Source organism: Lissotriton vulgaris, chromosome 2_1 (assembly GCF_964263255.1).
Source record: "Lissotriton vulgaris chromosome 2_1, aLisVul1.2, whole genome shotgun sequence".
Lineage (NCBI taxonomy): Eukaryota > Metazoa > Chordata > Amphibia > Caudata > Salamandridae > Lissotriton > Lissotriton vulgaris.
In genome coordinates, this window is record NC_141687.1 from 671,036,665 (window position 1) to 671,055,596 (window position 18,932).

At 43.7% G+C, this 18,932-nt stretch overlaps 1 protein-coding gene across 4 annotated transcripts in view; it reads left to right on the plus strand.

Annotated features, from left to right (window-relative positions):
- The window catches only part of QSER1 (glutamine and serine rich 1), a 771,358-nt gene that overhangs the window by 390,807 nt on the left and 361,619 nt on the right, over positions 1 to 18,932 (plus strand). For all 4 annotated transcript variants that reach the window (XM_086955859.1, XM_086955857.1, XM_086955860.1 and 1 more), the window contains 2 exons: positions 12,435 to 12,551; positions 13,273 to 13,406. In XM_086955859.1, the coding sequence (XP_086811985.1) occupies positions 12,435 to 12,551; positions 13,273 to 13,406 (251 nt within the window). The remainder of the gene's footprint in view (positions 1 to 12,434; positions 12,552 to 13,272; positions 13,407 to 18,932) is intronic.

The window sequence follows — 18,932 nt, forward strand, 5'->3', positions numbered from 1 at the left end:
ACTCTGAGTGCTGGCAAAGACGAACCGAAGAAAGGGGCGGTGGAAGGCGAAAAAGAAGGTGGTGGAAATGAGCGGCTGATCCCCCTGACCCCCTTTCTTCCAGGCCACCCTAGCCCTGACCTTTCGCGAAATCATAAAGGGTCAAGCTTCCAACCAAAATTTTACACAAAATTTTCATTCATAAAGGACGCTGGCTCAGTCCTTTGCTTGAACACCCGGCAGCCCAACAACCTGCCAACTCCGATATTACCGGTTTCCTACGCCTCAGTACAAGAAACCCAGACAGAGCAAATGAAAGAGCCAATGAGAGGGGTGAAGAGAAAACCCCCTCCTAGAGGCGATGGACGACGAAGACAGCGAAAATGGAGAAGGAGAAGGAGAAGGAGGAGAAGAAGAGCAAAGTGTCGACAGCGAGTGTCCAGATACTACACAGACGGAAAATTACAGTGGAACCTGCAGCGAGTATTACAGAGGGGTTACCTTGCTGAAGACCACTAGGGAGTGGGGCCCTGTCCCCGATCCTGACCCTGGCCTAACCCCGGCCCCGATCCTGACCCTGGCCTAACCCCGGCCCAGGCGCAGAATTAAACAAGCATTTGCAATGCAATAGGTCTCGCATTAGGAAAGTTTGAGCTATTGGTATTGTAAATTACACAATTTGTATTTATGCTTTGTTGCATAAACCCATTTTGTGTGTACATGTATGTGGATTGCCCTACCTTCCTCTATGTAAAGCAGTCTTCGACATCCAGTGTACACATTCCATAAACTGAAACTGACCAAAAACGCCATAAGTACTGGACAACTCGCTAGCTAGTCAAATGGTTTGTATTACTGTGACAGGAATTTTGAAGCCTCTTACCTCAGATTGCTTGTTATAATTCAGCGTAAGCTGAAACAAACATCAATAGCCCACGTCAATAACCGTAAAATATCAGAATTGCAATTAGTTATGCCAGTGCGGTTCTCAGTCGCGCTTACCTCCTGCTAAAACCCCTGGTCACCATCTAAAAAAGATCGAAAGAAACAGACGGTGAGCACTTGTGCTCAGTACTACAATGAATATTGAAACGTTAAGAGACATACGGTCTCAGTAATCCTCCAGGACTGTACCTGTATTGCCGGTTATCCTTGACGCATCCACCTAGCTTCCGCGTTTGTACCGTGAATACCGTACTGGTATCACGGGACTCATACTGGATTGTTAGAGCAAAAACAATTGAAAACAGACTGTCAGATCCTACTCTCTGTCGGCGGCCGCCATATGTAAATTATATATAATCAAAATATAATCAAACGCACAATGAGAGGCATCTACATCATTCTTTCTCAGGGTCCATCTGGGAGAGTACCCGCACTTCTCACCAGAGGTACAGTACTTTAAACTGGAGAGTACCGGCACCTCTCAGAAGCAAGTACTTACCCTGGGAGAGGATACCTGCACTTCCATTTTTCCATTTCATGCACTTACTGAGAGACCCGGCTCTTGGAATAAAGTTTCGCAACAGCATGACTAGATTTCTCACAAATGCAAACTGCAGGTGTGTCAAAGTCCTCTGACTCTCATTCCTACGGGGAATGTAGAAATGCGCCGTTCGAGTGCTAGACAGCTGTCAGCAGGCTCCGAAGTCAGTGGCACTAGTGGCAATAAATACGTAACTGAGCCGCCACTTGCCAAAAAATGGACAAAGTGCCAAACTCCTACCGATCACAAACAGGTGCGAAGACAGTGGGCCACGGGCACTAGGGCACGGAAGGAAATGCCCCCTGGCTGTTGCATGAATTATAAAATACAGGTATAATCAGGGTTCTTTGGGCCCCTCGGGACTTTGTGCCCAGGTGACACTGCACCACCTGCACGAAAGGAAGCTACGCCTAGCGTCACAATGGGTTGAGATGTGGCGCAGCGACCAGAACTGCCGACTGGGAGCTGCAGACCCGAGCTCCAGCCTCAGCGCAGCAACCTGCCATGCTAGGCGAATCACTCGATCCCCGTACCCATGGGCAGTGCCTGGATACGCACACAGGTGACAGCCGCGCTATATAAATACACTAACAAACAATACAATTAAATAAACCATCTCAGAGCCTCACCATGGCAGTTTCTAAGAGGCATATATTCCCCGAGCTGTTGTCTTATGTTTGATCATTGCATTGCTGCCACAATTTCCTGAGATCTAATTTAAAACACAAAGCTATCCAATAAATAGTCTTACCAGTCAGTGGCGTCACTAGGGTTGGTGTCACCCGGTGCGGGTAACTCATGGTGTCACCCCCTTACGACTTACCGCATGGACTCGAGTCTCCGCAATGACGCTGAACATCCTGTGATTATACGCAAATAACTTAATTTCCCCGTGCCTATCAAAAAATGAATGTGTCTTCATGTAATGCAACTGGTGCTATGTAAAGCACTCTGATACCCGATTCGGGTCAAGTTTGCGCTATATAAAACTCTGTAAAATAAAAAAATAAAATGTAATATTACTTAACTCGTAGTCTGTCGGCTTCAACCACCCGCCCCCCCTGCTCATACCTCTGCAAACCGGTACTGGGTCTAACTCGTGAATGCACAGTACCATAGCTGCCAAGGTTTCTGATTGAACGTGTGACATTTTCATAATTGAAGTGTAATTATGAGTGACATTCAACGACTATGAGTGACACTTTCTCGCAAGCAAAATCAAGCAATGAAGAAGTGCAAAACATTTAAATAACAGACATTACACCCATTTGGGCAATGAAAAACTTAGATCTTGAAAGTGCTGTAAAGTGGTAGAAATGGAAGGGCACTAACCTAGTAAAAAGCAGTAGCTCACAGATAATACTCATAAAATACAGTTTTGTGAACGTGTGGTTCATGTTCTTTCTTTCCTTCCTTCTCCCCTTTTATCCTCTTTCTTGCTTTTTCCCTCCTTCCCATTGTCACATTTTTCATTTTCGTCTCTAGTAAACTTTTTCTTTCTCTTTCCTCACTCAAAAGTTAACAGTGGTAAAACGGGTTAGCCATGTGGCATCATTTGGAATCAAAGCGTGCATGATGTTACTTCCGCTACCCCAGACGTTTGGACTGACACTTTATAAGTCTAACTAGTTCCTCTGTATGCTAATAGCACCAAGAGGCCTTATTGATCCAGAGCCCCTGTGCAGGCGTCTCTGGAGGGCGAAAGGGCGCCGTAAGCTTCCATCGACCCTGGCTGACTTTAGCACCCCGTTCAGGACACAAGCACAGCTGTCCACGTGAAGCTATTAATGTATATAATTGGTCTAGCTACTGCCAGACAAGGTGATCAGGAAGGTGCAGCTAAACCTGCTCGAGCAATGTACTGTAAAAAAAAAAAAACGTCTCTGGAGCGTCCAGGCAAGGAAGCACTTTCCTGGCTCCATTCATTAATTGTATTGCCCCTTTTCTGCAGTCTTGGCCACGGTGCCCTGCCCCACTTTAAGTAGAGATAGGTCTGTTGCCCTCGCTGCCTGCACCCTTCGACCGCTGGTGTGTGAAAGCTGCCGCCTGATACGCTCTAATTAGGTTTTGCAAGGTACAGGTGATGTTGATTGTGCATTTAAACTTGTAGCGCAGCAAATAAAACAAAATGCTGCACAACCATTCAACGTGCCCCCAAACAGCCCCCACTTTCGTCTAATATCGGTGAAAACACCATCCTGTGCATAAGACCAAGCAAGGCCTGCAGGCAGCCAAAATAACCAAACAGAAACCACTGACTCGCACAGTATCTGGCCTCTCGGAACTTCGGCACTGCAGTGCCGGCTGGGGTAATACCGCGCAATCAGCACAGCGCGACTATCCTTCAGCCCCCTAAGCACAGTTATTCGACTGGAGTACTGTCTTGGAATATTTGTTGCACAGTTTCCTTCCCTGGCATTTGCAATTCGGGACGGCGGTGACTCGGCAGCGCCCGAGGCCACTCAGGTGCCTGGTGCCATGCTGCTGAATGATGCTGCCCGTGAGAATTACGGTACTCCTGCTGTGTTTTTATTACACAGCGAGCCAGAGCAGCGTAACCAGATTGGTGTCACCCCATGATGGGGTGACACCCGGTGCGGTCCGCACCCCCCGCACCCTCCCTAGCGACGCCGCTGTTACCAGTTACCGCAAAACTGTGTTTCTGCTTCCATATTCAGCCGCGTTCAAGATGTGTTCTGCCGCCTCTCGCCCTCGTTTCTCTTTCTTTTACTCGGGATGAGAAATGAAACCGAAACACCCGTGCAAGTTTAGCTGACTCCTCCCAGACTCCCCCCCGAAAGAAATCACCGCCGCAGCCCTGCTCCGTGAAAACCGGACGTCAGGCACTTTTGGACGAGACGGGGGCGGGGCCTGCAATCCGGCAGGAAGTCCCACCCGCCGCCGAGGAAATGAAGTCCTGCCCCCTGGGGCCGCGAGCGCTGCAGAGGAGACACAGAGACACGGAACGGGCTGCCGAAAGAGCCCGGTGAGTGGGAGGGGAGGGGAGGGGGGTGTACGCGCGTGTGTCTGTGTGCGCTGGTGTGTGTGTGGGGGGGGGTCTCTGTGTGTGCGTGTAGGTGCGCTAGTGTGTGCGTGTAGGTGCGCTAGTGTGTGTGTAGGTGCGGCTGCGGCGACGGGGGGGGTGTTTGCCTGTGTATGCGTGTGGCTGTGTATGCGTGTGGCTGTGTATGTGCGCGGCTGTGTATGTGCTCATGCATGAGTACTGTGTATGCGTGTGGCTGTGCGCAGGCGTGAGTGTGGGTGCGCATGCACGCAGTGAAATCCAAGCGCGTGGCACTTTCTTTTCCTTCATTCCCCCGAGTCAGCTAGCTGTAGTTCTCCACCTGGACCGCATCCTTCGGATGCGTATTCCAGGCTCGACCTAAAAATAACTGCACTGCTGAGCAAGCAGAAAATCTCCACCCAGAGTGCCAGGACCACAGGTCCAATAACAGACAGGATCCAGAAGGACCATCACCCCACAGGGAGTAAAATGCTCCCCAGAAGACTGGCTCATCATCGCCAGAGACTCTGAAGAAACTCCTGGGATTCAAATGACTTCTGAGGTGCCCAGCAGATGCGACGAATCAGAAGCTCCAGCAACTGCGCTTTCAGTAGCCAACTCACCAAGTAATTTGAATTTGTGGATCTCAGGTCCGGTAACAAATGCATGGCAAGGTTCCCGAGGTCTACCACGGGACCTTAAATTAGAGAAAAACACATCACAAAATCTTAATCAAGAGCAACTAGAACCTTGCAAAGGCACAGGGACGATCGCAGCCCAAGATAACAAAATAAAGGGGCAGTCGCCCGCCGGGAATTTCTCCACGGCTCCGGAGCTGCTCGTGGCTCAGACACAAGTCCATCACCCGGCTCAGTTAGAGTATCCCCTAACCCCTCCTCGAGCTAACCTTCCTGAGACCCCATTCCACCAAAAGCTTTGGTCCCAGATGCCTCGTATCCCACACAAGAAGAGTGGGAAGAATTGGTCGCCTTGTACACTTCACCGTCTCACTCAGCCCCAAAAGAAGCTGCAACAAGCCTAAAGGAAGCTGCAACAAGCCCAAAACGAAATGTCACACAGTTTAGCACCACGGCCTAAACACCACAAGTTAAGGTAGACATATGGGAATCTCTCTTGCACACAATGCAATTGTCTGTCAATGCCATCCAATACCAATCGGATAAAATGGACATACAGTTATCAGTCTTGCACACACTATCAGTCTTTGTCTCCAACATCGACAATAAGCTAGCCGAACTGAACAGCCTGGTCAAAAGGGCGCAAGAGGAGACAGCACTCATTCAATCAAACTGCCCCGGCATAACAATTGTGGATAAGCTGGCCACACTCCCTGAAGCAATGGACAACCTCCTTATAGGAATCAAGGAGGCAGTTAAAAACAGCTCACCAATGGCTCAACTTGAGAGGAATAATAGTGCAAGGGAAACAATCAACTGGGGAATCCTGACATCATCCGAGTGGCCTCCCCACCCCCCTCCCCCCGCTCCCCCAATCACAAAATGAAAAGGTCACAAGGGATAAGGAAAATACAGCGTTCTTAAGAGCAAAAGGACACACCCGGGGAGGAGACACTCCAATATTACCAAACAGTGACCCAGTTCACACTCTGGATCCGAACCTAAACGAAGGCCCACGGAATCAGGGTCACTCCCCAAAGCGGGGCAGAAAACAAAAGAGGAAGGGCCGCAAGTCAAAGCAATGGGCTTTGGGTGATGGTAAAGCTAGGATTAACCAAGTTAGTATTTTGCACTCAGACCCAAAGCCGACAAGTCAGCTCCAATGAGGCCTGAGACAGATACGGAATTGGACGCATGTCCCTTCCCCAACCAGGATCATTGGCATAGGGTCCAAAGGAAAAAGAGTCTGAAAACACTTTCTTCTAACACGACGACTACAAAAAAAACTGACGGCCCAGTCCTGAGAAGCAGCGCAGAAGTTAAAAATTCTGACAACAGCAAGGACCTGGACAAATGTGGGGAAGAAGCTACCAGTGACCAGAGCACCACAAGAAACAAAAAACTACTTCCCAACGCAGGCAACGGGGCACAAGAAGATCAGCCTCGAGATGTCAAATCAGTAGGAAACCATCCAGACCAGGATCTAATAGGAGCTGAACAACCAAAGGCCGATGACCAGAGAATGCAAGTAGAGGAACCCACCAGGGTTAAGATCACCCCCGCAAGCCCACAGAGTGGTCTTAACAGGTCAAAGACACATCTCAGCAACCCCTCAATATTACTAATCCTGGAATACACATCAAGGGGCACTTTCGACATCCTAAACGGGTAACATTCTACGCTTGCTAAACTCCATAGATAGCTTAACAAACATATCCTCCAACGACTTGGACTTAGTAGAATTTATAGTCTCACCGGAACATCCAGGAGTGGAAGTTACCAAGACAATATGGGCCACTACAGAGTTGGCCGAGAGCGTGCTCAATGAACAAGCGAAGCTTAATAGCTGGGGCATAATACTTCGCCCATTTGTTAAACCAAGATACCCAGATTTCTTGGCACGTGATTTCCTACATCGGAATGCACAAAACCAGGCCAACCATGACCCTCACTCATTCTCAGTACTGCGAGGTGCTCGCAGCAACACCCTGAACGGCTCAGAACGAAAAGAACTCTGCGTCAGAAGGAAACTTGCTGCCGAAAAGCGAACCAATCCAGACTGGACATGGCTGTCCAGGACAATAAATAACAAGTCGGAAAAACACTGACATGATAAGTCTGTAACTGGGAAGTCCTTCAAAAACTTCAGATTCTGCTCCTGAAACATCAATGGCATTGAGGATAAGTTTGCGGATTCAGAACTAAAAGTTTACATGCAAAGCTTCGACATCATAGCCCTGCAAGAAACTTGGTCAGACTCCCCGCCTCTACTCCCAGGCTTTGCCATGAATGTTATCCCTCCCACCCAATCTGCAAGATTTGGCCACAAAAAAGGAGGCCTCGCCATATACAGTTCGTTAAAAAGTACGCGGAAGGTAGAGCCGCTTCAATACAACCTAGACTCTCCAAATGTAATGCAAGTATTACGAATCTCTATTCATGGTCAGGGAAAGACGGAGGAGATAATTCTAATAAACCTTTACCTACATCCCCGAGGGAAAAAGAAGGGGGGCGTGCAACTGAAAGAAGAGCTCACTAAGCTACTAACCGCAGAGAATACAAATAATCTGATTGTTAGCGGCGACTTCAACCAGAACATGCTCAATAAACTGCCCACTGAAGCCAGCACTGGCGAGGACCAATTTCCATTGGAACAATGCCCTCAGGACAACTCTTCAGGGGGAAGAAGCACAAAAGCAGCTCAGCGACTTTTAATAACTCTTGAAGAACTTGGTCTTTGAGCGCTTAATGGGAGATTCCCAGGGAATCGGCCCCAAGCAGCAACATTTCATAACACAACGACCAGTTCAACAATCGATTTCACTTTCCTCTCTGGCAGTTTGTTTCAAGCAACATCTGATTTTCACATTGGCTCAATTGACTACAGTGACCATTTACCACAGGAAGTGGCACTAGAGGCTTTTATTGCGCACAGACAAGCGCGAGCCATCGGGCACGAACTGGTTTATGCAGCAAATGATAGGCGCTTAAAGTGCAGAACAGATGATCCTCCGGGCCTACTGCTCTACGCCAAACAAGTACTAGGCGAAGCCCATAACGAAACAGACCTAATTACCAGCTGTGAAAAATTCGCAGAAACATTACGCAAAAACATGGGAAAAATACAGAGGAAAAAACTGCTCGAAGGAGTGGGCAATGCTCCCAATCAAATTCAACACTACAGTCACGCCCTTAAAAACAATGCTCACTGAAAAAATCTAAAAACTCTCCTCGGCCAAAAATTACAAGGGTAAGGATAGACCCTGTTGCCAAGGATGAACTGAGGTTGTTAAAACAGGATCGCAGGAGGCTGGTCTGGCGTCTTAAGCGAGAAGTAGAAGAGTCCTTGTGGGCCAAACTCTTATATGACGCTAAATCAAACAATAGCGCCCAATTTTGGAGAAAGATCAACAACTTGTCTAAGGCGCGGAATCAAGGCGTCAATTCATTTGTCCCAGAAGAAGACTGGATAACCTTTCTTAGCATGCACTTCAAGGGTACTGATATCAACATCCAAGGATCGCCTAAACTCATAAAACATACTGAGGATTGTTCAACACTCAGATATGACCTCCACGAGTCCAAGCAACTTGACGAGACAATTATAATTAAGTGCGATCTGATCTGCAAAAGAATTTCGAAGGGAAGACGCGAGGGGGCCCCGGGACCCAACGGGATCCCCCACATATTGTTTAAGCAAGATCCTGACTTTTGGGCGGCTGCCCTTAAACCAATGTTTGTCAAGATTTTGCAAACATCATCAATTCCATCATCATGGAGGGGAGCCATTATTTCGCCCATCTATAAAAAGGGAGACTAAAGCGACCCAAAGAATTATCGGCTAGTGGCTCTGCTCGACAACGAAGCAAAATATTTTGCGGGTCTGAAGTCATGGGTCGCACTCCGACTCCACCCACCAGCGGGTGAACCCCAGGAGCATCACGGTAGATGCAGTCTTTGTAGCGTGTGAGCTATTTCGAAGATTTGTGTGTTTTAGCAAGGTTGCACCACCAACTCTTAATGACCTCGAAACACGTGTCCCGGGATGGCAGGCACACCAGTGAACACCTTGAAGACTCAAGACTCGGGTAGAAGCGCACACGCTGATACCGACTACATCGACCATCATGCTCCGGGGTCACACGCTGATGGGACGAGCAGTGTGCGACCTCATTTGGAAAGACTATTTATACAGGGTCCCCTGAGCCGGTGGAGGTGACGACCTCGAGACAACGCACCTGCGTGCCACAAGAGGTATCTGGACCTATGAACATTTACGGCAGCCCAAGCAGCAACCCCTTGCACCCGCCTAATCCCTGCTGATGAGAGGTAATGACCTCGAAACACGTGTCCCGGGATGGCAAGCACACCAGTGAACACCTTGAAGACTCAAGACTCGGGTAGAAGCGCACCCGCTGATACCGACTACATCGACCATCATGCTCCGGGGTCACATGCTGGTGGGACGAGCAGTGTGCGACCTCATTTGGAAAGACTATTTATACAGGCTCCCTGAGCCGGTGGAGGTGACGACCTCGAGCCAACGCACCTGCGTGCCACTAGAGGTATCTGGACCTATGAACATTTACGGCAGCCCAAGCAGCAACCCCTTGCACCCGCCTAATCCCTGCTGATGAGAGGTAATGACCTCGAAAAAAAGTGTCCCGGGATGGCAAGCACACCAGTGAACACCTTGAAGACTCAAGACTCGGGTAGAAGCGCACCCGCTGATACCGACTACATGGACCATCATGCTCCGGGGTCACACGCTGATGGGACGAGCAGTGTGCGACCTCATTTGGAAAGACTATTTATACAGGCTCCCTTGAGCCGGTGGAGGTGACGACCTCGAGACAACGCACCTGCGTGCCACAAGAGGTATCTGGACCTATGAACATTTACGGCAGCCAAGCAGCAACCCCTTGCACCCGCCTAATCCCTGCTGATGAGAGGTAATGACCTCGAAACACGTGTCCCGGGATGGCAAGCACACCAGTGAACACCTTGAAGACTCAAGACTCGGGTAGAAGCGCACCCGCTGATACCGACTACATCGACCATCATGCTCCGGGGTCACACGCTGATGGGACGAGCAGTGTGCGACCTCATTTTGAAACACTATTTTGCGGGTCTGCTTCTAGAGGAACTGACATCCTGGGCAGCTGAGGCTTCAGCAATTCCATACAACCAAACAGGTTTTTGCAAAGGCATGGGAACTAACTCTAATATCCTAGCCCCTTCTTTATTAATTGATGCAGCCCAGGCAGCGAATCGTCCACTCTACCTGTGTTACATTGATTATAGCTCGGCTTTCGACCATGTTGATAGAAACCTTCTGTGGGAAAAGATACATAAGTTGAACACCCCCCGCTGCTTTTAAATCAATTAATTCTCCTTCATAGCGATACATGGGTGCGAGTTAGGCTGGGCACAGGCGACTATCTTACAAGAAAGATTCCAACATACACAGGGGTAAAACAGGGCTGTGTACTTGCCCCAATGCTTTTTAATCTTTTTATAGGAGACTTATCTATTCTGAACGAATGCAACTCCCACGCCCCAAAGCTAGTGGGCTCTCAGATCTCAAACTTATTCTATGCAGACGACCTGCTACTCATCAGCCAGACCCCGGTTGGCCTCCAGCAGCTGTTGGACATCACCTCAAGATACTCTGCTACCAATAGGCTTAACATCAACCGCAAAAAATCAAAAGTTATGTGCATCAACCTTTCCGAGAAGAAAGCAACACATAACTGGCTCTTGTCATCCTGAAAACTAGAAAAGGTCTCCGAATATCGATACTTGGGGGTCATCATAGACCATAAGGGCAATTACTTACCGCAACGCAAAGCCATAAAAAGGAGAGGATTAATTGCTGTGGTGGCACTCATAAACTTAAAAAACACATCCTCTGGTCCTAGTTTACATCCTCTCATAAAGGTTATACAGGCAATGCTAATCCCAGCCATTACTTACGGTAGTGAAGAGAGGGAGGGACGCTCCTTTATTAGACCAAACAGTGGCAAAAGCTCTACGTATGATTTTTGGCCTCCCAAGGTATTCATCGCCTGCCCAAATGAGACTAGAGTTCGGGTTACAAAAAGAAGAGCTGGCACGCAAGAGAGCCTACATAAACACTTGGCATAAATTAAGCAGAGGAGACCCGAAAACCTTAAATGCTCTTCTCTGGAAGGAACTTCAAAACAAAGAAACATGCCCGGCAAGGCGGTACCTGGAGGCAGCCATTGATGATCTTGGCCTACAGCAACTCTGGCTACTTCCATGCTCAACAGCAGTCTTCCAAAAGATGGTCAATAAGACAGTCCGCAATGAATCATTGCTGAGAGACAAAGCCGCCCTAACAGAGCGGGCCCATGGTTGGCTCACAGTCCAATCATACACCGCGCCTTTGCCTCAAACATACCTACAGATAGGTTTTACCCAAAAAATAACGGAGAAATTCTTGAAATATCGCACAGGGCTACTGCCATTAGCGGCCCACCTACCCCCATGGTTACGGCCACATTTACCAACAACATGTCGACTCTGTGGTAACGGCAAGGAAAATATAGTCCATTTGATCACTACCTGTGCCAAGCTCACCCAAAATCGACGCGCCCTCCTGCGACCACTTTTCAACAGCCGTAAGATACGGTCCTGCAGACAAGCAGTGCTAGCCTGCTTCAGAGGGGATGACATCCAACTGAGTTGCCGAATGGTAAAATTTCTTGAAACAGCTGTGGCTTGCTTCAAAATTCTGAAAGAACCGAACAAATTGAGTAGCACAGTAAATGGTCAAAAGGACGAGCTCAGTGGTACCCCAGAGGACGAACGTCCAGAGCGACATCTCTGATCGTCCCTTACAACGACCAACACAGATCATACAATAGGGACATTTTGATCTGTTATTAAAACTTAACCACTTTCTTTTGTATAATGGCATTATTTTATCTTCTTTTGGCCGCTAGGGAGGTAGTTTAGTACTTTAAAAAGTACTTTTTTCAAGGATAAATAGATCGTTCGATAATATGTTAGCCTTTTTTTTAATTGTGTTACTGCCACCTTACTACGTATTCTTGTTTGTTAATGGACGGAATCTTTGGTTTTAACACGTTTAAATCTGATTTATGTTTTTTTTATAAATTGAATTTTCTTTCTTTGATATTGTAAAGGTTTTAATTAACCATGCACAATAAAGCATATCTTTCTTTCCTTCACATGAACCTTAGATATATTGAAAAGTGTTTTAAAAACTAGGTCAATTTGTAATGTATGCTTTTCATGCTTGAAACAATTCAGATTGTGAATTTTTGTTTGGTCTTTCCAGCTGGCATTGAGTACTGGTCAGGAGCCTCCTGCAATTTGGAGAGTCCAAAAGGCTTTACTGCAGAAGTTTGTTCCTGAAGTGCGTAATGGGCAAAGACAATATTCTGCTACTAATAGTGTGAGTAACAAAACAAGACTTTAGTGCTGGAAGCTTGGGATATTCACATTTTTTAAAAGTTTTATCGTAGCCAAGGTACTGAATTTACTACCTGGTGGCAGTTTCAGTGTTCACCATATATTTTATATTAGTTAGCCATTTACTGCTTTTTGAGATTGCAAATTGTGGTAAACTCAGATTGAAGACTTGATTTTAAAAGTTAATACTCTCCTTTTTGTTTTAGAAATGGAAATCATGGGTTTGATCATGTGAAAGTAGCTGTAGTTGGTTAGGTTTTTTGTTTAAACATAGTTTACTGGTGCAGGTCTCAATTTCCAAGACTTTGTTTTAGTTGACAAGCAGAAACAAGCTTTTTAAGTTTCAAAAGTTTGTTGAAATTTACCTATTTACTGTTTCAGATGTAAGTACTGTATATTGTTTTATTTCTTCTAACACAATGGCTTCTGATCCTGCCTGATGTAGTACATATGTGAACTAGTGCTAAACAATTGACAATTTAACTTTAAGTGAAAATATATAATGTCTCTGTGGTTCCATTACACTTTCCCTTCTACAAAATACAGTGAATTGGAAAAAAGAGTAGGAGTTTAAAAAAGAATATAGCACATAGGTCCCAATCTGTCAAAGGTCAAAACAGTGATGGAAAGGAAAAATGCTGCTTTAAAGTGTTGAAGTGAAATCATTAATGTCCTTGATTATGAGTATTATTTTTGTTTTTTAGTACCTTGGATACTTTGGTGATGCAAAATCAAAGTACAAACGGGTGTATGCTAAGTTTATAGAAACTGCCAATAAAAAAGAATATGTGAGGATATGTTCAAGAAAGCCAACAAGCAAACCTACGCCATCTGCCAGGTAATACCCGCTCTGAATAATGTTTTTAAGAACAGTGAAATTTTAATTTGTTTAACATGGTGTATACACGCTTATTGGCCATCGTTAAAAGCAGTTCTAATTGTTAGCATTTTTGTAAGTACCACCTCCCCTCTGATTACCAACTTGGTAATTCTGTATTATGTTGCTGTTGCAATGCACTTAAACAAAGAATCAAACTATTCTAAATATGGCTGACAACTATTTTCTACATAGGAATATCACAGTGGATTTTCTGTCACATGATCTTTCAACTATGATGTTTTACATTCTTCATCTTAAAGTCTTCCAGCATTAGTTAGTATTTGTCTATTTTATCCATATGAGATTTGTTTGAGCATTATTCCTACATCCATCTTTCCTGTTTACTCTGACCAACATGTGCTATGGATGGAGGATTTATATAGCAGGGTGAATTTGGAGGGTTTACACAAGCCACTGGCTGTCTGGTTATGACTGGAAAGGATAAAATTATATGATTCTGATTGAAGGGTTTATGTGCAGAGGTAAGAGTAACTCTTCCAACTTTGAAATGTTGTCACTTCCCTTTCTTCCCACGGGCGGTCGTCATGGTCATTGGTCCTGCTGTGTAGATTCCAGCTTTTCTTATATAGGGCCGGATGGGTCTGCCTTCCTTCCTGGCTCATCCATCAACATAAGCAAGGGAAGCAATTTCTCATCAAGTGTGGAAGAAACATATGCCAGCCTGCAAGACCTCTGATACACCAGAGAGTACAGGGTAGGTCAAACAGAAAGTGCTGATGGTGCGGATAAGCCTGTCGTCCTCTCACCTTAGTGAGTGACCATTTATTACTGTGTTACAGTCCCAATATGTAAAATGATTCTAATGACAAGACTACACAAAATAACCAATTGGGAATAAAACAACAAAATATTGGGATAAGTTGGGATATTTTCTACCAAACGTCGACTCTTACTTTGCAAGCATTACAATACCAATCCAGTAAAATGGATATACAAATTGAGCTGCTAAAACTGATGGCAAATACTGTTGCTGGGATTGATAATAAACTTGCCCAGCTAAATGGACTGATAATTAGAGTGCAGAAAGATCATGAAAAACCAACTACAGAACGTATCTATTCAACTATTATAGACAAACTTGCAACAATACCTGAGGTTTTGAACAGTATAATAGAATAATAAACGTAGCATGGAAATGAAAAATGGTAACAATTATGAAAAAAAAGAAAGACCATACTAAAAACATCAAGTCAATCAATAAGTTGGATAATGAATTAATTAGCCTTATAGAAAATCATGAGGGCCCAGAAGTTATATCAGTAACCAACTCACAGATAAAACAATAGTACAAGTTGAAAAAATCCCAACACTAGACGTACACTTATTGGACGTACATTCAATGGACCACTCAAGGGAAGATACTATTAACACTGAAACTAGGGTTGAACAGGAAACTAAGGAAGATGACATTAATGGCTTCACTATGCTGTCAAAACGCCAAAGGAAAAAATTACGCAAAGCAAGAAAAAATGTAAAAACCATACATTGTGCTATAATACAAGCAGATGAAGAACAGAGAAATATTATAGACGTGAATGGATATAATATAGCTAAAGATAGTGCTGTAATCAAAACTGACCAAGAACAGCAGAAACCATTAGATTTGAACAGGCAGGATATAGAATTAACCAAGGAAGGAATAAAGGTTGCATTACGAATATGATTGGAAATAACAAATACTTCCCATTATTTGAACAAAAATTATCTAAGGGAATTGATCCAGCAAAAAGCGGTAAAACAACGCAAAAAGGGAAAGATCAAATTAAGCAGGATGAAAACAGTACTAGGAGGAATCTAGAGCCAAAAGGTGAATGGATGAATATAGATCAAAAAATAAAACAGGAGGTAAGGAGAATAATGGAAGAGGAGGAGGACATAAGGGCCTTGGCTGGTTCATCACAATCAGAGGATGCGCTTCTCAAAGGGGAGGAGAAAGAAGATACTGATCCATTTACCAATAGTCCTCAAAGAGGGAAGGACAAGACCCCAATAAAAGTAATAATAAAAAAACTACTAAGCATCAATATCAATATGCCGATGAAAAAACAGAAATATCCACTAAAACTAATATGAGTGAGGAAGACAAAAGTAACACAAAAATGACAGAATGGGACCAGTTGGTTATTGAAACAAGTGAAGGGGTAAAAAGAATTAATTACAAAACAAACCAACCAAACGGAAAGGATCCTCAGTATAATCAGCCACCAAATAATAAAGTACAACTTATTTTCAAACCAGAATTTGAGTCTAGAGGTAGGCAAGACACCCTAAATCGATGCAGTATACTCAGATTATTCAAGTCAATTCCGTCCCTCTGTAACATAGTGAGCGAGGATATTGACTCTATTGAGTTTGACAGAAAAAACGAGTTCACAGGCTCCCACGCTAATTACAGTAAATTCCCCGGTAATAGCAGATCTGATTCTGACCGAACGACAGGCATTCAAAGCCTGGGGTATACTAATTACTAAACAAGTCCCAAAGGTTTATCCAATACCGCTTATCACTGAAGAAAATACCAAGCATGTTAAAACAGACAGGCAAATAGTTCCAGTACTCAAAAACGCCCGGGGAAGATCACTGAGGAAAGTGGGAGAATTGTTGACTCAAAGGAATATGGGTAAAAACTCGGTAATAAATGAAAAATGGATTACCAAGTCATTACATAGCAATAAGGAACAATGATTTATTATTGCTAGGAGCCCTTCAGCCAAAGTAGATGAGATGGGACTACTGCGAATGTGTTCATGGAACATAAACGGGTTTGGAGCAAAGATTGATAATCCACACATAGATTCAATATTGTTCCCGTCTCAGATTATATTCTTACAAGAAACATGGGAAATCAAACCATTTGTTCTACATGGATACATAGGTCATTTTGAATATGCAAATAAAAACAATACATTTGGTCGTCCAAGCGGAGGGCTAGCAACATTTATCTCTACTGACTTACAGGTTGAGCACGAACGACTCGATCCAAAAAGTGCGAACATTATAATAATTAATTAAGTATAAAACAACGAATCAGAAACCAAAGTCCTTATATCTGATTAATGTATATATACAGCCAACACGCGCTAGTAGGGAGACAACGTGCGGGATACTTAATAAACTTCTATTGGAACTAATGTTGGCAGACCCTCTAGCGGATTATATTATGACTGGGGACTTTAACCTTAATCTAATCCCATCCTTTATAAGGGATGACATTTGTCAATCACTGGATTATCAATGGTCAATCCCTCAACAGGGTCTAGGAAAAGAAGCTAAGCCCTTCAGGAATAAAATTGGTATACCATTTGTCAAAGACATGGCAGCGATGGGTCTGCGAATACTAAATGGTCGATTTAAAGAAGATACACCTCCGGCATACACATATTTCAAGCATAAGTCAAGCACAAGGATTGACTACACAATGATATCTCTCAATATCTTCCAGAACATCATCGCATATCAACTAGAGAATGTTACGGACAGTGATCATTGCCAACAGATAATAACAATCAACATTATGAATAAGGCAAATCAACTGTATCAAACTGTCCCGGGACATATTGGAACGGTAAACTATAAAAAACTGATTTGGACTACTAATAATAAGAATGTGATGAATGAACAAGTTAGGCGAATACTAGAGATTTGCTTCAATGAAAGAACACCTGAAACCTCGATTGAACAGGGGGTAAAATGTACTATGATGCTGGTCAAACCCCAATTTCCACAACAAAGCCAACGAAATAAAACTAATCAAAATGATGAACGAAAGAAAAACAAATCATACATAAACATGCCGTATACAATTACGAAATTAAAAAGATCTCGAAACAGGATGATAAGGCAAATTATGAAACCTGTCACTAATGAGGAAATATCAGACAAATTGAGGGCTGTAAATCAAAACTGGAGGAAACGAATATGGAATGAGAAAAATCAGGCAAGACAAGTATTCTTGGCAAAATTATTCCATGCAAGTAATCAGACAAATATAAGAGAGTTCTGGAAAATTATAAATGGTCTGGCAAGACCAAACAAAAGGGTTGTTAAGGAGTGGGGCCAGGAATACAAGTTAAGAACACCCCTGTCTTGTAGCCTTTTTTTAATTAGTTTTGAAAAAAGCCTTCAAGTATGAGCACCTAGACTAAATTGAAATGTAGTCTGGTAGATAGAACAAGGTAGTCTCTTTGCGTAATATTTGTAAGATAAGGAGTGGGGCCAGGAATATAAGTTAAGAACACCCCTGTCTTGTAGCCTTTTTTAATTAGTTTTGAAAAAAGCCTTCAAGTATGAGCACCTAGACTAGATTAAAATGTAGTCTTGGGGTTATATAGATGGATATATTTATTAACTGTCAAATATATCCTTTCAAACCCATGTCCAAATAATTTATACTATATTCTGCAATGGCATATCGAGAGCAGATATTAAAGAAAGATTCAAATGTAAAAAAATCTGCTTTATCCATTAAGAACATTAAAACGAACGCGCTTTCTCCGAACAGGTGATGAAAAGCCATTATTCAAATACCCACATCGAGTACAAGAAGGCTATATAAGTGTGGTAAGTGTATCATTATTTAATGTCCCAATCAGAGTAAAAAGGCCTTTACAAATACGAAATTAAAAAGTAGCCCATATACGGCAGTGATAATATATATGCCCTTTCCGCAGGCATTCCAATAATTGCAACAAGGATCCGACATCACACCATATATACTTCAAAGTGAAGAGAGAAGTCCGGTGGCTCCTCCGTGGTTTATTTAAACTGCACCTTGATTTAAAAAACAGGTATTCTGGAAAACTAAAGTTATTCAAAAGAGCTTTTCATTCTAGTCCGAATCCCACATTTTATTGAGGATTCTTTCTATTTCGCCTATTAAGGTGACAGAAAAATCGCATTATTAGATGACGCGAGAACACCAGATGATAGATACATAACTGGTTGAACAAGAAGTCCTCTTAATGTTTAAAAAGAGATTCTTCAAATAATATCAGGTAATAATAATACATTTTTTAAACTGCTGATAACTACGTTTAATTATAATCACTAAAACCCAGCGGATACTTTGATTGATATGACGAGTATCTAATTGCCCAAACAAACACGTAAAACTCCAGGGTGGCAATAGAAGGCCAGCTTGAGAACAAAAATATGTTCTCATAATAGCACTTTCCCCTCCTCTTTTTTGATCAACAGGTATAACTATAATCTTTATTTTTTGTCATAAGGCAATTAACCTAGGACAGTAACCCCTGTATAGTAATGACTGATCATGTGTTGTAGAAATATATTTAAAAAAAATGTTTTCTTAATCTCTAGATTGATTTGTGAATCGTCAAAGTGTCCTGAAGAAGGTGTAACCAATAATAACGAACACCGAAACGCAGCGTCGACCTCTGTACTTTGACCTGTTTTTAGATTAATTTCACCTAAGTGAATATTTTATTGCATTTAATTTAGATT